At 42.6% G+C, this 25355-nt stretch overlaps 1 protein-coding gene across 1 annotated transcript in view; it reads right to left on the bottom strand.

Moving 5' to 3' along the window:
• The window catches only part of LOC144825162 (uromodulin-like), a 763320-nt gene extending 738371 nt beyond the window's left edge, over positions 1–24949 (bottom strand). Inside the window, exon 1 of the mRNA XM_078684028.1 lies at positions 24727–24949. Coding sequence (XP_078540154.1) covers positions 24727–24814 — 88 coding nt within the window. The 5' untranslated portion in view covers positions 24815–24949. The remainder of the gene's footprint in view (positions 1–24726) is intronic.
• Positions 24950–25355: the final 406 nt, after the last annotated feature.

The following is a 25355-nucleotide window of genomic DNA, read 5'->3' as shown; positions in this document are numbered from 1 at the left end:
AGTTAGCAAATTTGTCTCCTACTGCGCTTCCATTGCTACTTGCAGATTCAGTTTTTTTGACAAGAGGAGAAAGTAAAGGTTTAGGAGGTAGGGTTTAGCACAATATGGGAACCTTTAATCCTTACAAGCTTGTCCAAACCTTTAGCCAATACACAGGGTGTACCTGTTCAGCTGAGGCGGATATTCCTTCTCACTTCAGATGTCTCTGGAAAATGTGAGTAGGGTTATCTGAGAAAGCCTGATCTACTCAGATTCTACTCCTACGATGCGTAGCCAACCTAAATGGAACTAGCATGTGTATGTAAGTGCTATAATATATCGTAATGGAGCCAAGAATCCCCTGGGGAGGTGCTAACCCCTCACCTTATAGTTCTGAATGAAGGACCCTGTCTATGCCTCGAGGATGGCACCCTGCAAGGGATGTCAGGTCTCTGCCTGTCGAAAGATCAGCCTGCAGAATCTCAGTCCTGCCTGAAAGGAATTCTCCTCTGTTTTTTAAAGGGGAGTGAGGGTCTTTTATACTGGAGTGGTCATGCCAGGGTTTATTCTAGAATCAATATGTTTTGAAAACATTCACTAATCCTTTGCTGATCCTTTTCTAAACAAAGACACTCATGCACAGCTGGCTGTTGGCCATAGATGAAAAAAGCACCAGTAGTTGTAAATCTGCCCAATGATTTTTAGCGTGCATTAAAAGTAAGTGGGAGCAGAGTGCGAAAAGCAAAGGAAAACAGGAACAAATTGGGAATTTATAGGCAGCATAGCCAGTGTAAGTCTCTGGTTGCGATTTAAGGTCACTGCTTGTAAAAGGACACGTACGACTCTCCTGTAGTTTGCCATCATCCGTATAAAGATAAGTAGTAGAGATCTAATTTGGTATAGAGGATGTTAATAATGCTGTTGATTAGGCATCCGTTTGCTTGAAGTGACACGGACAGGAGTTGAGAAGGGAATGGGGAAATGGGAAGGGAAAGGAAGAGTGAAAGTCGACAGCGGCTGGTAGTGAAAGAAACCATACATATCTGATGCAGTTAAAAGATAAAGGGCCAGATGTAGGTAAATGTAATTTACCGATTCTTAAATACCGAATTTTACCGATTCGGTATTCAAAAATCGGTAAATGAGATGTAGGGAAAAAAATCGGTATGTTTTACCGAATCGGTAAAAATCGGTATCCGACTTTCGGAAATTACCGAATCGGTATTTCCTGAATCGGTAATTACCGAATCGGTATTTCCCATTCATTCCTATGGGCCAGAAGGCCCATAGGAATGAATGGGAAATACCGATTCGGTAAATTCCGAATCGGCAAGCAAGCAAAAGTGAAACTTAAGAAAACAGCCAATCAGGTGCTACCACCCTCCCCCTCCCTACCAGGAAGTAGCTACACAGGCAGCTGCAACTAATTAGAAGGTTCTGGAGAGGCAGTCAGAGCTGAGCAGAGACACAGAGCAGCAGGGAGACTTTTGTTGAAACTTTACAAAAACAAAAATGGCAAGCAGCAGTGAAAGTTAGAAGGCTGAAAGGAAGAGGAAGATAAAGTTCAGCAGCATGGAGTTGCAGGTACTGGTGGAGGAGGTTGTGAGAGTGCACAACAAACTATTTTGCAGGCACTCCCTCACTGTTCCTGAATCTGCAAAACGAAAAATCTGGCTGGAAATTGCAGAAAAAGTCAATGCAGTGGGAGTCACACCCAGGAACATTGAGGATCTTAGAAAAAGATTCTATGACATCAGGAGCCTCACCAAGAAGAAGATGTCTGAAATACACAAGCAGGCTGGTCTCACCGGTGGAGGCAGGAACCCAGCGCCCCCCCTGACTGACCTGGAGGAGTTGGTGGCCTCAACCATTGTGGCAGACAGCGTGTGGGACTCGGAGATGTGGACAGCTCAGCCAGAGCAACTAAAAAAGGTAAGACGCATGCGCAGCATGACATCCCATATCAACCTGCTTCCCTTTACCCTTTGTGGGTACAACAGATGCAGGGAAAATCCTTTCAGGCCTGCCATCGCCAATTCCGAGTCCTGAATGAACAAATAGGAGACATGGGGAAGGGCATCCGAGACATTGTTGATTCCAATAAGGAGGTTGCCAAAAAAAATGCGGACCTTGCTGCAGGAATGCAGCAGATGAGCAACTCCATCACCCAGCTCTGCTCAAAACTAAACAGCCTGGAACACACAAGGCGCAGGGAGGCCCGTATCCACAATACGGCCATTAATCGTCTGGCCACTGCCACATCCCAGCTATGCCGTAGGGGCATTAATATGCAGGAGAGCCTGCCACAGAACACGGCCGAGGTCACCAGGGGCATGGCCAAAATCACTAGTGCACTAGAGGCTATGCTGATTTCACACACTGCACAGGATCCTGCCATGGATGTGGCAGAGGCAAAAGACAGTAGTAGCCGCAGCAGCATGGCAAGCGCTGTAGTGGAGCCACGTAGGAGTAGCAGGCGCCCAGCTGAGGCTGCAGGGCATGCTGAAAGCAGCGACCAACATCCCAGTGGCTCAGGGAAGAGCGGGCGCAAGTGACATTGCCGGTCATGGGTGACGTAACCCGGGACATACAGTCCCTAAGTTTAAAATGTTTAATTTGTTGCACTTCCGTGCTTAAATGTTGTGGCAACATTAAATTACGTTGTTCTCATACACAACCTGTCTGTGTCTCATTACTTACTCAGAAATTGTTGCGTGTAATCTCCTCACGTCTGTATCTGCCATCACTTGGTGTTGACACTCCAGCAGGTTGTCTTTCAGGCACAGCAATGTCGTTGTCATGATCCTCGTAGTCAGACAAATCCACCTCAGTACCCTTCTTCACAGCAAGGTTGTGCAACATAGCACAGGCAGCAATGATCTTACAGCAGGTGATGGGGGTATACTGCCTTGCACCTCCCCTCTTGTGCAAGCATCTAAACCTGCTTTTCCAGATACCAAATGTTTGTTCTACCACATTCCTTGTGCTCTTGTGGGCCCGGTTATATCTCCTTTGGCTGAGTGTTGAGGGGTTGAGGTAGGGGGTGAATATGAAGGAGCGGAGGGCATATGCACTGTCTCCTGAAAGGAAATGGGAATACATTACTCACATGCATACATGTACTTCTTGCTGTGATGTATTCCTATAGGTTCTGAATCGATCACCCTATTCCTGACCCTATTCTGGTTAAACAAACCAACAAGTTAACTAGCAGTCAGCCCATGAGGCAGAAAACACCCATGATGCAGATACCGTTATCTGACGCAGTCACACTACGGCACAGGAACGTGTTATCTGATTAGGTCATAACGCTTGCGATCTAATTAGACAAGCGATATTCCTCCAGCCCCTGATAAGGCATACGGAGTTCTCATAACAAATCAAACCTATGACAACCTGGGCAAAACCCTGCGGCCATTGTTTTGATTTCACCGAGAACTTCAGCAAAAGAATGTGCTAACGAGCAAGTCGTATGACATCCTTATTGACGTATCTATGTCCATCCTTACGTCAATCTCGGCACCTTAAAGGTATAAATATTACCGATATTGCCCTATGCAAACACACGCGGTGGTGACGAGACGGAGCAGCCATACTTGCCGAAGCGAAGAGCAGAGCAGACCCCGCTGGCGCAGCCCCGCCTTCCTGACGCGCTGAGAACGAGAAGCTGCTTTCTCCTGCCGAGAAATCCAGCACCGGCGCTTCCGGGTAGCCCTCGCAGGCAGCCTGGAATATCGAGACCAGAGAGAGAGATACCATCCCTCATTCAACCTAGATTCCAGGTACAGAACTGAATAACCCCTCGCAGAGAATTCCTTAGTTATTCACTTGGCAAAAACAAACTTAACTTAAACTGTAACTTTCTATTCCCGCCCACGTATTAGGCTTAGGTCAGGTACATGGGGTAGGCGTATTTAGAAACACCAGTTGAGTACGTTTAGTCAAATGTATATGTGTATGTAATATATTTTATTCATTTTAAAACATCTTATGGCTTAGAAACCATATCAATGTTTTTACAGTATTATTTCATACTATTGCTTTTAATGTATGCACTTTACTTAGCTATAAGTATTGCAATAATATCGATCCATTTCTCTTGTATGAGAAAAGAGACTGATCAATAAATAACACCTTTTTATTGAATACGCCCGTCTCTTCCTTTTCTCTACAATCTGATGAGACTAAGAATGCACGTACTGACTGAGTAAAATAAATTGCCTTTTGTTCACACGACTCTCGAGATATACTCTTGATTAGGGGAGAGCAAAGTTGTCATGTTCTATGGTTGTCAGAAACTAAATCCCTTCTTGTCTAATCAGGGAAGTTAATTCCTTCCTGAACATTCGAGAAAGTTTCTAGTGAACTCTGAGCTAGCTGGCAAACCCAAAACTTTAAGTCTAATATCGACAGTAGTAGACCTAGTTAACGTCTGGTCTAGGCCTTTACTATTGAAGGTATTATTCCAATGCGCAGAGCCTATTGGGATAATAGGAACTACACTACATGGCGCCCAACGCGTTTGGAAAGGGCGATAAAACTAACGTAAGACATTTAAAGTAACTCAGTCGTGCTTTCTCACTCAGACCCCTTTCTCCCATAATACTCCAAAGACGTCTGGAGTGGGTAAAAGGTTATATCCGCCAGACCTCGCAGGAGGGAACTCCTATGTATGGTTCTTGGTATAGTCAACGTTGAAGGATACACTGTTCCAAAATATTGTGCATCTAATCTTTGTTTCCATAAGAAACCTGATCTGCAAACAAACAAAATAACCATCCTGTCGGTAAAATGGTAGACAGTGATGAAGAAAGAGAGGCAGTTAGATTAGCAACTGAACTCGCAGCAGTTGATGCTACCATGCAGGAAGCAGACCAGGATATAATACTCATCCCGGTCATTAAAAGGAAATCTATAACCATAAAACTTATAGAAAATGGACTGACACCTAGAGGTGGTACAGTCATATTCGTAATTGAGGCACACGAATATCGGCAGACAGAGGTATACTATTCATGGATACATTTTCCAGCAGCAAATCCTGTAACAAAGTACTTCCACTATTACAAAATAGAGGAACCTCCTGAAACGTACACTCCTTTCGAGGAGGTGGAAGTACCACTCAAATTTCGAGAGCATTTGCTCTTATTTGATGGCGCCCTAAAACATAATAATCACATCACCAGGCTCGGTCCTTTAGGTAGACCAGGAGCAACGTGGCCGGTCCTAGCCGGATACACACCACATCCAGACATCGACGGGATGTCTGCAGCTAACCTGTTAACACAGCTAAAACAATTCATAAAAATACATAGACAATTAGTCCAGTATGTGATGCGGACTTCAACAATTCAGCCAGCGATTAAACTCCCACAGCTGACCCCTCACCAGGGGAACACAAATAAAATTACACCACAGAACATCCAGTCCTGCCTAGGTAAAGTACCGGCTAAACGGGAACAAATACCATTCTGGCTAGCGCAGAAAATCACCCAAATAGAGGCGGTGTTTCCAGACACCACCCCGCTAGAAAAGCACAGGATTCTGACTATCTGTCTTCCAATGGGAATCGCACCACACATCGAGGACTGTGACACTTGGGGTACAGTCTTTGCTTCCATCTACACAAAAACGCACGGTGTTCCGTCCATTTCGGTAATACCAGATGTGCTAAAACAAATTCAAGATGAATACGGTCCAGAACCCGCTTTAACTCTTGGTATGAAATTACTAAAAGACTTCAAGCAGGTCTCGGCTATATTATTAGCCAACATAAAGAGAGAAGCAGCAAACGTGGCGATCCGCCAGAGGTTAAAGGAGACAGATATAGCAGACCAACCAGCTGAAATTGCCAGAATCATAGAAAAATCCTATGAGGAACTAGGTAGAGATAGTTTAGGTGGAATACCAGTAAAACCACAACTGATTGAAAGTCCTGAAAAAATATTTTTTAATAATAATTCAACATCACAGAAAAAGAGCTGAGATGGAAACAAACAATCCAATCCTAAAGAAAAGAAATTCCAGTCCAGAGGAAGGTCTCCTAGGCGAAGAGAGAAATCTCCGAACCAAAGACACAGGTCACCCCAGAGTGACCCCTCTGGGAAAAGATATAACCTTAGAAATAGGGATAATATAAAAAAGCCTGATAGATATCAAGACATTGATACACGTCCCTCTCAATCTTTTCAGACTTCCTCGCAGAAATCGGAAAGAAGAGGACGATCAGAACATGGAGAAGAGCACGCCAAGTCCAAAGACAAGGAACCTGCTCAGCTAAAAAAGAAATTACAATTTCCAAAGAAGAAGGTAGCCAGCATTAAAATAGTTAACAATGCCGGGAATTCTGAGGACACAACTGAAAAACGGGGAATAGGCTCAGACAATGCTAGACAGCGCAGCATAGCTCGCAAAGTCCTTATGAATCATCTGGAGACAGTGGACACGAATGAATATCTTCAAGTGGAAACTGCGGACACCAGAGTTAGCAAACCTCACAAAATATACGAAATAACATTGCGTATAGAGGGGGATAAGACTAGAAAAATAAGGGGACTATTTTGGGATAATCTCTCCAAGGGCTATGATATCCTTCTAGCTGAAAAAGACTGGCCACCAGAGTTTGTCAGGGATTGCCCTCATGGCGAAGAAGTAATTATGCCTGCCTTCTCAAATCACATCCCAATTCATAAAAAATACACACTTGCTAGAAAGTGGGCAGTAGCTCTAGCTCCTGCTTTATATAAAAATCACGTAGGATGGGATGAGGACTCTCCTCCTCACAAAATCCAGTTAAAATCACAACCTACTGCACAAAGGCAGTACCCAATTAAGCAAGAAGCTAAAAAACAGGTAAAAGAAATTCTAGATGAGCTAGAATACCAGGGGGTGATTGAAACTTGCACCTCACAAATGAACAACCCTTTGTTTCCGGTCTCCAAACCAGACAATTCATATCGTCTAGTTTTGGATTACCGACACCTTAACTCATGTTGCAAAACTTTTGCAGTGCAAAAAACTCACATAGTGCTGCACTAATGAATAACATAGTGCGCAAAAAATACAAAACAACCTTAGACATCTCTAATGGATTCTTTTGTCAAAACATAGCACCAGAGAGCAGATATTAGTCTGCATTCTCAATAAATGGCACTCAAAAACAATTCTGTCGGTTAGCCCAGGGGTACAAGAACAGCCCGGGAGTATTCTCAGCGAGAGTAACAGAATTACTACAAATATATGACGACGAAGCATTATCGTATGTCGACGACATATACTTAACAGATGATGATTTGGAGACTCACTTGAAGAGAGTGAACACCATAATACTTGGGTTCGCAGCAGAGGGTTACAAATTCAACCTTAAAAAATCCAGAATTGCCCATCTGACAGTCCTGTTCTTAGGATATGAATTATCAAGTTAAGGCAAAAGCCTGGCTGACAATTTTCTAGAAAAATGTGCCGTACTCCAAGCACCTAGAACACTAAAAAACCTACAGTCGATTCTAGGCTTCCTAAATTTCGGAAGAACATACATTGCAAATTACGCAGAAAGGGTCAAACCCCTTTATGATCTGCTAAAACCAGATTTTAAAAGAACCAATTGGACTCAAATACACACAGAAATTTTGAGATCCCTACAAACAGACATGCTAATTAAAACAAAATTAGAAACACGTGATAACACACGCAATCTTGTGATTCGAGTCATCCCAGGGAGATGCGGATTCACATACCTGACCTCTAATGAGGGAGAAAAGGTACCAATTGCATTCAAATCACACTTGTACACAGAAGCTGAACAGAAATTCAGCAACAAAGAAAAAATTGTTCATGCAGTTCAAACCGCAATAGCTAGAGAAAAAGATCAAGCTGACGGTAGACATATCACAGTCAGAACAGCAGAATCAGCCTTTGAGGCACTAACAACACCGTGTAATTTACCAACAACAACATTGAATCCGGAATGGATACACTGAGTGAATTCAATCACAACGGACTAAGTATACTATTACTTTGATCCAGAACTAGAAGAAATGGAAAATCTAGAATATGAAAGAACATTCCCTCTGCCAATCGACATTCTGCCTTTACGACATTACGCCTGTGTAATTTATACAGACGGACATGCTCAACCCCCCGTTTGGGGAGAACAGGCATACAACCCCACATGTGGGATTACAAAAGAAGTGTGGCGCGGAGGTAAACTAAAACCTCTATTAACAAAAACACACTCAGTAGAAACTAATTCAGAACAACAAACTGAAATACTAGCATTGAAAATGGCGCTAGATAATGCGGATCGCGAATTCCCGACACTTATAGTGTCAGATTCATATTACTGCGTCAAATCATATAACAAGGATTTGCAGACATGGATTCAAAACGGTTACAAAGATGACACAGATGCACCAATAAAGCAGAAACTGCTCTGGGAACAAATAGCTCTTTTACAAAAAGAGCTACCAAAGACTCACGTGACACACTCACTGAGTCATCAGCGTGATGGCGTTCACGTTGCAGGGAATTCATTGGCTGAGACAGCCACAGCGGCAGCCACTAAATCGGCTCCCGTAGTTCGAAAAAAGCGTACATTAAAATACATTGACGGTGAAACAGTGCTGGCGGTGAAAACGTCATCAAAAGGCGACTGCTCAGCGCTACCGATCAACTATCCACTCAATTATACATACATAATCGATGCAAACTCCGTCCCTTTTGCTCGAATCCCTGGAGTGGGGGATAGAGTGATTCCAAACATGGACAGGAGAAACTTGTTAATCGCAGACGCACACATGGGCGAGGGTCTCAGACACCTCAAACTAAAAGATTCTCTGGAAGAATTACAATCACGGTACTGGTGGCCAGGCATGAGCCTGCGTCACACCATGTTTGTAAAAAACTGCCCAAACTGCAACAGAGATCGCAGTGGGGAGAGAAACAGTTTAATACCTCGTCGTTTTACTCCAGAAAAAATCAAGAGTAAAAGGGAAGGCTTGCGATTAACATACACAGGCTAGTTTCCACTTATAATGTAGATCACCGGCACTCGGCTGACGTCTGGACTGTTATACAAAGATTTGCGAGTCTAAATGGCATATACGCTAAGAGCATGCTACGTTTGACCATTGTTTTCACTCTAGCCCTCAAGCCTGTGGGGAAGCATGGCCAAATGAGCATAGCACAGCGGGAATCTTCTCACTTCCTTCCTGAGGGATACGGGATGGTGTAAAGAAAAAACCAAGGCATAAAGCAATCTATAACGGAAAGGATATTAGGTGCAGGAGCTGGGTGGGTCAAACATCTAATAAGTGTCCAACGTAGTCTAAATAACTTGCCAAGAAATTCTCTGAAGGGATTCAGTGCGTACAAATTATTATTTGGAACTAGGGTGTGGATCTCTGACATTGATAGTCAGACTTCAGTGGTGAAAGAAAAAAGCTTTGATATCAAAGACCGTTTGGCTATTTTGCAGGACTTAAACAAAACAAGAAAAGACCTGAGCAACATAAAGTTGAAACAACAGCCAAAAACCACTGAAGAACCACCACCTGTCCCAGCAAGACCTGTCTGGATTCCAAAAGTCGGGGATCTAGTCAGGGAAAAGATCGCGGTAAAGAAGGAATTTGGGCCTTCTTACAGAAAAGCAGTTCCTGTCTTGTCTATCAACGGGACAAGATCAGTTGTACTACCGCCACTTGCTGGTAAAAAGGAGAACCGAGTTGTATCCATCGACCTGGTAAAACCACAATCATGTCGCCGATAACAAACAGTAGGCCAAGTGGACTCCCAATAAGTAGCCGAACACCAAGGTTTGCTACCAGTACAGAGGTCCTAACGAAGAGGCTCATCACATTCGAAACGCCTACAGAAGAACAACAAGGACTATGCAACAATGCAATAGAACTCAGACCTCTGAAAACCCAAATAAAAACATTTAGCAGAGACACACCAATCTATAATGAAGTACCAAGCGAAAATGCAAGAAACAGTAATCCTGAAGCAATTGGAACAATTGACAGAACTGCATCCGGCTACTTCATAAACTTCGATGATTCCTCTGAAGGCTTCAGTGAATCAAAGACACAGCCATCATCAAAAACCTTTAAAGATAAAGCTAAAGAACTTTTGAAACAACTAAAAGAAACATATCTGATTTCTCCATGGATCGAATTTTGGGTGGGTTTTGGTGCATTTATCCTCATACTTTGGCTCATCATGGTACTTACTTTGGGACGCTTCATTGAGGGAAAATATGCTAAAATGGACACAGCAAGTCAGAAAATCAACTTGATCCTCAAACCACACACATCTTCACACGTCGAGAAAAGAGAACTTTTTTCAGTCAACTTCACAGCCAATCCGATACCGGGTGGGGTAGCCTGGGACAACACTGACTATGAAATTTATGGTCCGGTCGAAATCCTGAAATATCCACACCAAATTAAGATCTCATTGAGTGACTTTGCAAAACCAAGCTCATTTGCTGATGATTGGGACTTCGAAAGCATTAATAATATGATATCTGACTTAGTAATGTCTGCTAAATTTACCAAACATGATTATTTGCAGGGTTCTACAAATTATGATAGTATGTACTGTTATAACCACTATGGTAACCATTTTTTACATAGATCTGCACAACCTAGAAATGTTTTAAATTATAATCAATGGGAACATTGTGCAACCCCTCCAAAAGGAAGCTCAAGAACCTTCTATGACAAATATTCATACTTTTCAGGTTTTAACACAAGTAATGCTGAAGCATTTTATTTCAAATTGTCAAACAAGACAGGAACTAAGACCATGATAACAAACACAAAATTGATATATTCAGACTCATTCTTTGAAAAAATGAATACTTTTGGTTTTGATTATTGGGACAAAAATGTTGAATTGAAAAGTGTTTGGGGTACAAAAGAATGGCAAGTGCAGGGTATAGAATCTTTGTTTAGAGCCTGCATGATCCCAGAACAAATGATATTTTTAAATGACACTGTTCAACAAACTACCTGTCTTGGCCTAGCCAAAATCAAAGACTTAAATAAACCGTCTATTCCAAAGCCAACAATGAGCAGCAATAGTTCTATAGATGAAGAGATAGACGTAAATTATGTATTAAACCAAAACAGAACACATCCTGATTGGAAACAGTGGTTGATCTGGCCCACAGATACTAATAACTGTCAAGACAGATTCCTGAACAAAACACAGGGGTTCAAAATGACCAGGCCAGACCCTAGATATCCTCAAAGACATCACCCAGGGATAATAACCACCTACAGTGTGGGCAAATTATGCCTTCAATGGCTAAAAACTTCCACACTGACAGAAATTAAGCAACACCTAACTTTACTTACTGATGGTGCTGACTTGCGTGATTTCATTATGGGACCGCGCAAACAGCGTCAAAAACGTTTCATAGCAGCCTCTGTATATGCAGCATACAATGAGGCCTGGAAGGTTACTCAAATTGAAACAGCAGAGAGAATACGGGAAATTGACCGTATTAATTTGGAAAAATCACTTTCTGTAGTGGACAATGGGTTAATGACTCTGTCCTCCAGAATTTTTTCTTTGGACAGCATTGTGTCTTCAGCAATCGACATATTATCGCAAGACTTACTGTTGCTACAACACGGTCAGTCTCAATTGCGTTCTATTGTACAGCTTGGCTGGACGTTACAAAATCTGCGTTCAGGCTATGTGCCTTGGCGTTTAATCAACACAACGTCACTATTCCAAATCTTTAACCTTACTGATAGACAAATCAGTATGGCACAAAAGGGTGCTGATTATACAATCTTGAGCATTGAAAAACTCGAAAGATTACCAGTGACAATGTCAGAACGACCTGTCAGTGAATGGATAATACATGGGATAATAAATATTCCAATCTCAACCTTCAGGTTTCAATACTGCCAAAAATATATACAGGCTGGCATGTACGAGAAATTGGGAAAGGGGTACATTAAAACAACATGGAACCTGCCCTATTCACATGCATGTGTCAGTAATAAAGGACAGAAAGTGTTTCTTAGTGGCAATAATTGTGCGATGTCACTAAGCGGCACGCTTCTGTGTAACGGAATTAGTTTGCATGGAGCCTGTGAAGGGAATTCATACAACCTTTCATGTCACCAGCAAGGCGCACCTGCAACAGAGATAGAACCATTCTTTCAAAGACTCTATAATGGGAGTTACATTCTAATTGTAGATCGCAGATGTTGTAGTCTTATGCCCGGGACTCCTTATCTCGTAACTACGACTGCGAAGGTCAAGTGCTGTGGACGCTCATTGTTCCCCAGCTCCTTTCCAGACAAGGAGGCAAGGGCATGGCCCAATTTGAAAATTACTTCTATTCGAATAGATACTTTAAGCAGAATGAAAACAGTGCTTCTTCAGACGCCTACAAGGCTCACGTCATCGAAAGAAACGTATGATCTACAAGTCGCAAGGACGACTGCAGAGATACATTCATTGTTATCAACTAATTCCCCCATACATTTCGCAGAAATCCTGAATGAAATCTTAAATATTTCTGATACCAATGGGGTCTCAAAGGTATTTAAGACAGTATTTTCGATGGCATTAACACCATTCAAAGCCATACTGGGTATTTTTCCAGATTTCGTCCATTCGATTTTTGGCGGACTTCCCCTGATCTTGGGACTAATTGCAGGAATCCTATTCTTAGTCCTTATTTTTCGTTATGGCAACCCATGTCACAGACAAAACTCTTGCGACAAGGGAAGAAACAATCCTAGCCATTGGATACCGGGACCGGATATCAAAAATCCTGGGACTCTCCCGGCTTAGAGACCTGAACATGACTTGGTTTCTATCATTTCGACCAATGTGGCAAAGATGTGTTTTACCTGTATTAAGGTGTCTGCTATGCGGAGAAGAATGCGTGTTAGACACCTGTCTGACGCTACAATCGGATGCGCCAATGGATGCAGAAACATTGTTGAGCCCGATCAAGGTTCACGCTTTGTGCTGCCCTCAAAGGCTACCAATCCTGATGACGGCATTCGTGGAAGCTTCACCACTACGATTGAGGGGTAGTGAAGTTCAAGATGAAAGCAGCATCGAACAGGTACGACCTTCTGTCAGCAATGCGAATCAGAATGTCAATGGAGACAATCATGCGCACGAATGCATGGTTACACCTTTTTCCGAGTTAGTGGAACTTTCCCAGGAAGCTGTTGACAGTTTTTTCGAAAGCCTGAATGATATGATGTTCTCACCAGAGCAGAAATAGAGACTTTTGAGCAAGCTCGCACACGGCGTTCCCTGAATTCGGCCTTCAACTTTAAAAATAAAGTCACATGAACAATTTTACCTCCAGTTCACGGACAGCAATTTTTCAGCAGCCCCAAAATATTTTTGCCTATTTTTCGGGACACTATCTTCTGCTTAAAGTAAAGAACTATTCTTAGAGAACTAAGGTTTCTACATTTTAAATAGCTTATAGACATTAGCTGCCCGCTGGTATGTTCATGAATATTTTATTCTGTGATGGAATGGTCTCGAACTTTTTTTCTGTATTAAGAGCCATTTCATGTGTAAATTCTCATATACCAAATAGCAATAATGTATACAAATGCGTAATTACTTTGCCATTATTCTACAGCTTGAGTGCATACAATACATATGATTGCAATTTTTCCGTATATTTGAAAAATTTCAAAATGCATTTATGTATTTTGGGGTGGTAAGGTATACACTATACTCTATAGTATGTTTTTACTATGCATAGATTAGTAAATATGTCCATAGTTAGCGTGGAGTGGGTGTGATGTATTCCTATAGGTTCTGAATCGATCCCCCTATTCCTGACCCTATTCTGGTTAAACAAACCAACAAGTTAACTAGCAGTCAGCCCATGAGGCAGAAAACCCCCATGATGCAGATACCGTTATCTGACGCAGTCACACTACGGCACAGGAACGTGTTATCTGATTAGGTCATAACGCTTGCGATCTAATTAGACAAGCGATATTCCTCCAGCCCCTGATAAGGCATACGGAGTTCTCATAACAAATCAAACCTATGACAACCTGGGCAAAACCCTGCGGCCATTGTTTTGATTTCACCGAGAACTTCAGCAAAAGAATGTGCTAACGAGCAAGTCGTATGACATCCTTATTGACGTATCTATGTCCATCCTTACGTCAATCTCGGCACCTTAAAGGTATAAATATTACCGATATTGCCCTATGCAAACACACGCGGTGGTGACGAGACGGAGCAGCCATACTTGCCGAAGCGAAGAGCAGAGCAGACCCCGCTGGCGCAGCCCCGCCTTCCTGACGCGCTGAGAACAAGAAGCTGCTTTCTCCTGCCGAGAAATCCAGCACCGGCGCTTCCGGGTAGCCCTCGCAGGCAGCCTGGAATATCGAGACCAGAGAGAGAGATACCATCCCTCATTCAACCTAGATTCCAGGTACAGAACTGAATAACCCCTCGCAGAGAATTCCTTAGTTATTCACTTGGCAAAAACAAACTTAACTTAAACTGTAGCTTTCTATTCCCGCCCACGTATTAGGCTTAGGTCAGGTACACGGGGTAGGCGTATTTAGAAACACCAGTTGAGTACGTTTAGTCAAATGTATATGTGTATGTAATATATTTTATTCATTTTAAAACATCTTATGGCTTAGAAACCATATCAATGTTTTTACAGTATTATTTCATACTATTGCTTTTAATGTATGCACTTTACTTAGCTATAAGTATTGCAATAATATCGATCCATTTCTCTTGTATGAGAAAAGAGACTGATCAATAAATAACACCTTTTTATTGAATACGCCCGTCTCTTCCTTTTCACTACAATCTGATGAGACTAAGAATGCACGTACTGACTGAGTAAAATAAATTGCCTTTTGTTCACACGACTCTCGAGATATACTCTTGATTAGGGGAGAGCAAAGTTGTCATGTTCTATGGTTGTCAGAAACGAAATCCCTTCTTGTCTAATCAGGGAAGTTAATTCCTTCCTGAACATTCGAGAAAGTTTCTAGTGAACTCTGAGCTAGCTGGCAAACCCAAAACTTTAAGTCTAATATCGACAGTAGTAGACCTAGTTAACGTCTGGTCTAGGCCTTTACTATTGAAGGTATTATTCCAATGCGCAGAGCCTATTGGGATAATAGGAACTACACTACATTACTGCAATAGGTGTTAAGGGGGTCGGACACTGTGTCTTACCTAGGAGGTATCCTTCACCAAATTCCCCTGCAGTCAGCCGTGCATAGATGCCGCTGTTCTGAAATATATAGGAGGCGTGGGTACTCCCAGGGAATTTTGCCACAAGGTCAGTGATGGCGCACTTGCATTGCAAATCACCTGCACATTAAGGGTGTGGGTGGACTTCCCGTTCCGGTATATATATTCAGTGGCAGCAGGGGGACAAATGGGAATGTGCGTACCATCTATGCAGCCAATTATATTGGGGAATCGAGCCATCTGGTAAAAGTCAGATTTTGTTTGGACCAGTTCAGCATGGGTTGCAGGAAAAGAAATGCAATGCTCCATCCTCTGTAACATGGCGTCAAGGAATTTGTGGAAAAACCTTGACAGGCTGCTCTGGGTCACCCCACCTACCGCAGCAACCATGCTCTGGTAGCTCCCAGACGCAAGCAGGTGTAGGCTGCACAGCACCTGCACGTGGGGTGGAATTGTGTGTGCCCTTGGCGTGGTGTGCTCCAACAGTGGTGTAAGGTCCCTGATGAGGTCCAAGATGGTGTCTGGGGCCAACCTGTACCTCTGGAGTATCTCTGCCTCTGTGAGCATGAACAAGGCGACCCTCTGTCTGTAGACCTGCTCCTCTCTCTGCCATTCCCTCTCTCCTTCCTCCTGAAGCCGTAGCCATCTTGCAATGACATAAAATACCGCCATTGTGCAAACAGAATTGCATTTTGGGTCCTTTTTTATAGGATGCACCTGGTTACCACCTGATTTCAATCCATGGTAAATACCGACTCTTAAATACCGAATTTCAAGCAAATTCGGTATTTAAGAGCTTCCCTACATCTCAATATACAATTTGACCATTTCTTATTTACCGATTCGGTATTTTACCGATTCGGTAACTTTACCGATTCGGTAAAAATACTGATTCGCAAACGGTTGCGATTCGGTAAATATACCGATTCGGTAAATTATCCGATTCTGTATTTTACCGATTCGGTAACTTTACCGAATCGGACGATTTTCGGTCTCCTACATCCCGAATGCTCTATACCGGTCGGTAACGGCCGAAAAATACCGATTTTCGTCCGTTACCGACCGGTAAAGGGCTACCTACATCTGGCCCTAAATGTGTACATAACATCATATTAACATCAGCCACTAAAGGTCAGCAAAGAACATTAAATACTTTCCTCACTCCCATTCTCCAGTGCAAAATTAAATACTTTCCTCACTCCCATTCTCCCATTTCCCAGCATGAGGCAGCAAAACAATAGAAAAAATCAAGTAACTGCTATGCATTGTTACATACAAATGGTTACAATAACATAATTCTAGATCCAATGGCTTCCCATGCTCTCGTCTGGAGTGCTGGGAGATAAACACATATGCCTGTGTTCACACACAATGTCACAATACTGGGGTAATGTAAACTTGTGATTTCCCAACCTCACATGCAGCAAAGTCCCCAAATATGCTATAACTTTGACTTAGAACGTGTCCACTGACGTAATAGAACATGATAAGAATGTGAGCTACGGTACCGCGGCCAGTCTTGTCCTCCGCATCCCGCGACATGAGCACATCACCCAACACCTGCGAGACTTCCACTGGCTCCCCGTCGAGAAGAGAGTAAGCTTCATGCTACCCCACTACACCTACAAATCCTTCCACTACACCGGATCCAAATACCTCAATGAAAAGTCTCTTTCAACGTACCCAAAACAAAACTCCGCTCCGCCGACCTCGCCCTAGCAGAAACCATGCGCATCCGCAGAACCAGAGCGGGTGGAAGAGCCTTCTCCTACATCGCAGCCAAGGCCTGGAGTAAGCTCCCGGTTAATCAATCAATCAGGGAATTGTAAGCGTGCTACTCACCCGTGAGGGTCTCAAGGCGCTGGTGGGGTAAGCAGCTCAGTTCAGTCAAAGAGCCAGGTCTTGAGTGTCTTCCTGAAGATGTGCAGAGAGGGGGCATGTCTGATGTCGACAGGGAGCTTGTTCTTGGTCCTGGCTGCGATGTGGGAGATGACCCTTCACCCGTCTGGTTCTGTGGATACGCTGGGTTTTGGCGAGGGTAAGGTCGGAGGATCGGAGGTTTCTCTTGAGTACATGAGGTGTGGGGTTCCGGTGTGATGGAGGCATTTGAAGGTGTGGATGATTATCTTGAAGGTTATTCTCTTCTCAACGGGGAGCCAGTGGAGGTTTTGCAGGTGTTGGATGATGTGCACTTGTCGAGGAATTCCAAGGATAAGGATGCTCGCTATATCACCCTCCCTCTCACTCCTCCTCACCCCTTCCCCATCAACTACCTCCCAATTCATAGGCAATCGTGACAAACAATCTGCCTGTACAAACACGCTGTAGAGAAAATGCTTTGTGTCTCAAGACCCACACGGAGCATGCACACAGTGTAAGTGTGCCCTTTAGACAATGTTACGTGGCTCCAGAACCACATGAAGACTTGCACTCTTGTTTTTTTTTTTTTTTAAAAGCAATATGTCCAACTGCTGTGAGCCACCTGTTCTATTCATTCATCTGCAACATGGAATGCTTTACTGTTAATGTTCTGGTCTTCCAGTTCTGGTCTCCATGGCAATGACTGCATGTAAGCAGTTAGGGGACTGAGGACTGAGGAGACTGGCAGCATCTAGTTGGTGGTGTACAAGCATTAAACTGGATTCAACAGATCACAGTGTTTGTCATATTTTAACTCTGATGACGACGGAAGGCTTGTCGGGGACAAGCAGCGTTACCACCAATTCCCCCGTGAACCCACGAATTTCAGGACTGGAATTAAATTTGGACCACGAATCTAAAGACTGAATATTAGCGTTGCTGCCAAACCAGTATCCTCGCATGGTGTTCCCTGTGAATTATTTGATGACTGACCGGACTGAAACTCTCAACTGAGTAAAATTCGTCATAGACTTTGACTGTTTGGACTTTGTTTCTTTGGAAAGACTTCAACAACTTTAACATCGAATTTCGGATGATTTGCACCTTCCTATACTTTCAATTGGGGTGTGGTGTTATCGAGATAATTTGGAAATCGTTGTTGTAATTAAACATCCATGGATTGTACTACGGTGTAACGGCGCTTCGAAAAAGACGTTGCTGTTTACCTTCAAATTGTCGGAGCTTGAGCGAGCTGCAGTGCGTGTTCTTCTCCCGTGTGTAGAACCGCTGACGTCCTCACGTTACTCGCCAAAGAGCTTCTGATGCCTCTGACGCTACGTGCAAGCAACGCTTGACGTGTGACGCCTCTTCACGTTGATGTGCGCCATCTTGTATTTCATGTTTGCGTTTCCTTAGCAATGCCACCGAAGCTGCAATCTTTCCTGTGAACTGCGGGAACAGCGTACACATCGGCATTTCCATAGTAACACTATAGTAACACTATATAACAGAAGGAAATTTACTCGGCAAGTGATCTTGTATATCGCACGCTAGGATTTTGAACATCTTGTCTTGGAATTGAGCATTCTTTGAGACTATTTCTACGTTATTATCAATACAGATAAGGATATAATGCATATATATTAACTTTCAGAACCATTTTTTTTATTGTTCTTAGCAAATAGACTGGTAGGTAAATTTCTGAAAAAGTCTGACTTTTACAAGTTTAGGTGATTTTGATTTAAGCATTTGTTTTTCTTCTTTTCAGCTCGTTCCTATCCACTATCTCTTTTGTATCATGTCATCCACTTCCATGAGTCAACCCCCTGCCTCCTTATGTGAAAAGGGTGAACCCCTGCTTCCATGGAAACATTGGAAGAATCTTTTCGATTCATATTTAGTGGCCATAGGGGGCGAGAGATTTTCTGCTTTTAGGAAGCAAGCAATCCTTCTCCACAACTTAGGTGTTGAAGGTCGCAACATTTACGATAGCATTGATGAATTACCTGTTGGTGAGGGTTCTGGACAGCCTGCTGATGTTTTTGAAATGTCCATGAAAATGCTTGAGAATTACTTTGGTCCATGTATAAATGTAGTATTGGAAAGACACACATTTTTTATGAGGGTTCAAGAATCTACTGAAAGGGTTGGAAATTACATAGCTTCACTGAAGAATCTAGCTAGAACTTGTGGGTTTGGAGAATTAACTGAGTCTTTAATTCGTGATCAACTTGTACGATATACCAATAGTTCTAGAGTCCAAGAAAAGCTTCTGTCTAAAAATCCTTCTCTGAAAGAGGCTACTTCTATAGTTGAAGGGATAGAGAACACTTCTGGTTGGGTGAAAGAGATGAAAGAGCACAAACCTATTTCTGACAGTACTTTAACGCCTAGCAGCATTCATGAAGTTTCCAGCGCTGTTGACTGTAGGTGATGGTATAAATAAAGTAACTCCTAACTCAAAAACAAAATTTCACTTTGAACATGGTAAAGTGAAATGTTATAGATGTGGGAGTACTAATCACTCATCCAGTTTCCCCAACTGCTATGCTAAATCGGCAACTTGCCTCAAATGTGATATGAAAGGCCATTATGCCAGGGTCTGCAAATCTGGCAACAAGGTGCATTGTATTGACAGTATGGACAAAGTGCTTAGTAACCCCAGAATGACTGTGTCTAGTGTGAGAAGTGATGGGGTTATTGATGCTGAACCTATTTTTATGCCAGAATGTGAAATTCAGATTCGTGAGAAGGTTTTTGTTGTTTTGGCAGATTTAGGATCTCCCTTTACCATGGTAGGTACTATAGTGTGGAACAAAACTTTCCCTGATGTTCAATTACTTTCTCCTGACATCAATCCAATTAGTTATGGAGGAGCACGTATAGATGTGGTTGGTTATACTGTTATGAGGATACATTTCAAGGGCAGAGAAACCATTGGAAAAATATATGTGCCACATCGAGGTGACAATCTTTTGGGATTGAGGCATCAAAGGGATTTGGGTATAATCCTCAATCCCAATGCTCTTAAGCCCTCAGACCAGGTAATGTTAATTTATTTCAATTCAAGCTCCAAAGAATTCTTTGGGAAATTTCCTCACGTTTTTTCGGATAAGCTTGGATTACTGAAAGACTTTGAGCATCGTATCATTCTTAAAAAAAAATGCTGTGCCATGTGTACATAAAGTTAGGAAGGTTCCTAATATGATGATGGTTCCATTGAAAGCAGAACTTGACAGACTGATTAGTCTGAATGTGATTGAGGAGATTGAGTCATCCGAATGGTTGGCCCCAGTGGTTTTGGGCCCTAAGGATGGTGGGAAGAACATCAGGATGTGTGTGGACCTCAGGGGTCTGAATAAATGGATTTGGGTGGATCTCCAACCCCTTCCCAACATTGCTGAGTCGATTACTATGTTACATGGGGCAGAAGTTTTCTCGGTATTAGATCTATCCTCAGCATACCACCAAGTATTACTTCATGTTGACTCAAAACACCTTACGTCTTTTGTAACACCGCTTGGGGCTTTCCAATTTGTCAGGATGCCTTTCGGGTTGGCATCAGCCGCCGCATGTTTTCAACGAATCATGAAGTTGGTTCTTGGTGATATGTCAAACATCCTATTTTTTCAGGATGATGTTCTTGTTTATGGTACCAATGATTCTGATCATAATGTCACACTGAGGAAAGTATTGCAAAGACTTTCTGACAAAGGGCTGACTGTTAAGAAACAAAAATGCAAAATTGGTGTGTCTTCTGTTACGTATCTTGGTCATGTGATTTCTGGTGAAGGCATACAACCAAAACTCGAACTTGCTAAGAGCATAGTTGATGCGCCTACTCTTTGTGATAAAGATCAAGTTAGGTCTTTTCTGGGCCTGGCTGAATTTTATGCTAAATTCATCAAGGGGTTTGCATCTGTGGTTGAACCCATCAGGAATTTATTAAACAAAAGGAGTCAATTTCCAATGGAATAATGATTGCAATGAAGCTTTTATATCTGTCAAGAACACCATTAGTCAACATCCCAGTCTTAGTCATTTTGACACTAAAAAAAAACATTCCTCACCACAGACGCCTGTTTGTCAGGCCTCGGTGCAGTTCTCACCCAAGTTGATTCTGGAGTTGAAAAAGTTATTGCTTTTGCCTCTAGAGCGTTAAAGAAAAATGAGCAACAGTATTCTTGTATGGAAAGAGAGGCACTTGCTATTGTGTGGGCTGTTAAACATTTTACATTTGATCTTTGGGGCATTCCTTTTATTGTGAGATCTGACCATCGACCTCTTATTCACATATTTTCGTGCATGGAGAGTGAAAGGTTAACTCCAAGGTTAAAACGGTGGAGTGAAGGTTTAGAAGAATTTAATTTTCAAGTACAGTATCTTCCTGGTTCATCAAACAAAATATCTGATTGTTTGTCAAGACTACCTCTTGATGTGTGTGATGATTTTGCTAATGTTGAGTCACCATGTGTCAATTGGGTTAAAGAGCCTGCAATCATCCAAGAAGAATGGACTGATGCTACAATTCATGATTCCTTTTTTTCCTCAGTTAAAGAGTTTGTGATTAAAGGCTGGCCTTCACACTACAAGAGTGTGGATCCTGAACTTGTTCCTTTCTGGTCTGTTAGAGATGAATTACCACTGTTGCATGATGATTTAGTACGTGGTGAAAGATTAATACCTCCATCTAATTTGAGACCTAAGTTAATCAATTTAGCACATGAAGGACACCTGGGGAGGAGTCTCACCCAGTCAAGGTTGCGTGAGCGATATTGGTCCCTCATATGGATCATCAAGTAGAGCAAGTGGTTAAAGACTGCTTACAATGCTCTTCAAATGATAAATCTAAAGTTGTCAATTCAGCTCATCTTTCACCTTTCACCATTCCCAATAAACCTAGGACTAAGTTAGGTCTTGATCTTATGGGCCCTTTTGATTTGCTGCCTCCTGCTGAAAGATTTGTAATTCTTTTAGTTGACTATACTTCTAAATGGGTTTCCACCAGATGGGTCAGCACTATTAACACTAGGGTTGTTGTAGATTTTTTAAAAGATGAGTTTGCGTGTGAGGGTATCCCCAAGTACCTCATCACCGATAATGGGGTGCAATTCACTTCTAATGATATGAATGATTTTTTTTAAAGTATTTGGAATAACTCATCTCAAGACTGCCCTTTATTCTCCACAGGCCAATGGCCTTGCAGAACGTATGAACCGTGTTGTGAAAGGTTGTGTACAAGAGCTATAGAAACAAAGGTTTCTCTTAAGGATGTTTTACGTGACACATGGTGGGCTCATCGCACTACTGTAAATTATGTAATGAAGTGTTCTCCTTTTCAGGCTTTAAGAGGGAGACAAGCTCATTCCAAAGTGAATCCTGTGTGGTTATTTTCTGAAACTATTGTCCCTTTAGAAAGGAAAGAAGTAGAGTCTAGGATTCAATCTTATCAAACAAGGTATAAGGAAAGATATGATTTGAAGAATTCTTCTGTGAAAGTTAAAGTTTGGAATGTTGGTGACATTGTTTTAGTTAAAAAACCAAGGTTGAACAAAAAGGGGATAACAGAGTATATGGGTCCTTTTGTCATTGCTTCCATTCACAAAAATGTTGTAACAATGCAGAATGGTTGCAAGTGGAATATGTCTAGATTGGTCAAATTTGAGGGTGATGTGTCTACGTTTTCTTCTAGTCTTAAACGTACTTCTTTTGACTCTGGTTTAACCAGGTCTTCTGACCGTTCCCCCAAGACTTCTGACAGTTCCCCCAAGAGATTTCCTCAGAGATCTCCTCATGTTCCTTCACGTTTTAAAGACTATGTGTTGAATGCATCATAATTCCATGTGATATATTTTTGTCTTTATTTTATTGTTATTGTTAATTTCGAATGTTGTTTATTTATCTTACTTGATCTTTAGTATAGGGGATGTGTTTTATTCATTCAGCTGCAACATGGAATGTTTTACTGTTAATGTTCGGGTCTTCCAGTTCTGGTATCCATGGCAATGACTGCATGTAAGCAGTTAGGGGACTGAGGACTGAGGAGACTGGCAGCATCTAGTTGGTGGTGTACAAGCATTAAACTGGATTCAACAGATTACAGTGTTTGTCATATTTTAACATCACCACTGCACTGCCAAGCTGTTCCAATACGTGCTATGTCTGTGCGCTTTTGCCTTTACACACTTCCGGTTCTGACTTGTTACGGGAAACATCATTTACTACGAAGCAAATAACACGCATAACGTTTACCACGCGTCACTCACCACGCAAAGGTCTTTCCCACGCGTAAGCCTTCAACGACCGTCTTTACCACGCGAGTGGTATTCCTTCCTGTCGTCGTTCTGCAAGTACGATCTGCGTTGGCTTTGGGGGGCTGGGGGGAGGGGGGGATTAAGGGGCTGGGGGGGGACTGGGGGGAGGCTAGGGGGGGTTGGGGGGGGTTCCCCCCCCCAAAAAAAAAAAAACAAGCGGATATTAATAAATAAATAAGAAGAACATTTCAAAAACGTAAAAAAAAACGCTCTACAATGCCTCAAAACGCTGAAGGAAAAGAGCACGTCATAATAGAAGTCCGTTATCAGTTTTGATAGACGTGTTTTGACGCTTGTTTCCGTGGTCGGTGGAAGAAAGGGCTGATGGTGAAAGACGTACAGGGGTAAGATATAAATCAAAACTTTGTAAATTAGGGTATTAATTAAGCGCATTATGAAAAAAATAAAAATATAATGTAAGGGAATCTGTTTATTATTGTTTAAAACATCGATCTTTTCCTTCGTACTGCATGTAGCCTATCAGTATCATTATGTAAATGTAAATGGGACGTCAGATGTTTCGTAACGTTATGATTGCGGAGTAAAAACATGCGTTGTCAAATGCTGCGTGCAAAAGACACATGCGAAGTAAAATTCGCGTGGTAAAGGCATGCGTGGAACTTGAAATCGTTGAATAATCATATATTCATGCTTCTAAAGTTGTGGGTTCTAAAATGTCAAATAGGTGCCATGTATAATTAAATGCTGACTGCCGCCATTTGCTGGTGCCACACCTCATTTGAAGCGTATAACGCTTACTGTCCTTCTTCGTTGGCTCTCACAATAATGGTGACAGCATTCACGTACAGTGCCTTGCCTGACACAGGAATCTTTCTTCACTGACCCCCCAAAAATCCAAATCGTAGTTGCCGGACCTGAAGGCTTCGTTTTCCCTTTAGTCGACTTAGTCAGCTCCCCGGCACTCCTATTTTTAGAACATCACACTATGACTTCTTCACAATGAGCTGGCAGACAACTTGTCGCAGAAATTATGTTGTGAAGAACCACCAAATCACGAGGGTAAACATAAAAATGGTTTTATTCTTAACATAGGTCGAGTGTGACTTCTCACTCGGTCAGCACCCAAGCAAGAATCCCATGCTCCCATGGCAAAACACAGCTCAGCCACATCTAAGCTGAAAACTTTAGTGAGACAAATAATTAACATTACAAAGATACGAGAGGGGGGAACATGACGGCCGGAAGCTAACGGCCGTGACGGAGCTCCTCCCCTGAGTATGGTGTTTCGATCCCGCTAGCTTGCTGGCGGCTTTTTGGTGCTTACTGGTGTGTTTCGGCAGTGAACTGAGACTGAATACAGCATTTCTTACTCTCTTACCTCCTTCTCTGTATGGATTGCTTCTGTGCCCGTATTTCCTTTCCCGCCCTGATTCTGGTCTCGAGTCGCTTGAGCCTGCGTTCGGCATTTCAGTGCTCCTCTGCCGGTAGCTTTTGCCTCGAACCTACGGATGGTTTACAGTGGAGAGAGCGGCCCCCTCGTAGAGCCTGCTTGGCTCCGGGAGCTCGGTGCTGCAAGGCCGTGGCGACGAAATCTTGGTAGGCTCATCAGAACTTTTTTTTCAGCAAGGGTGGCAAGCTCGACCCCTGGCTTAACTCCTGGTAAGGTTCATACGTTATATCGGTGCAGCTGCTTCTCCCAGTCTGAGGACAACGCTCTAATTTCTTCCACGTGGTACGGAAGGGCAGGGGTAATTCAGCGGTGCAGGGGGGGAGAAGTATGTGACGAATCATTTGGTACCTCTCATATATCAGGCATTGGGGGCGATTCTAATTTTAACTCCATTAGTGGCTTACAGTCTGATAGTGAGGGAAATAAACCTTGCATTGAGAAGGGTGGTGATTGTACAGTGGTGTGTGATCCTAATGCTCCTTTATTAGAACCAAGCTCCACCTCAGCTTCAAGCACCTCACATAGCTCCCAAGCAAGAAGCACTTACTACACATTAA

This window comes from Lissotriton helveticus, chromosome 3_1 (assembly GCF_964261635.1).
Source record: "Lissotriton helveticus chromosome 3_1, aLisHel1.1, whole genome shotgun sequence".
NCBI classification, from domain to species: Eukaryota; Metazoa; Chordata; class Amphibia; order Caudata; family Salamandridae; genus Lissotriton; species Lissotriton helveticus.
The sequence above is the reverse complement of the archived record's forward strand: the minus strand, read 5'-3'. Positions and strand labels throughout refer to the sequence as shown.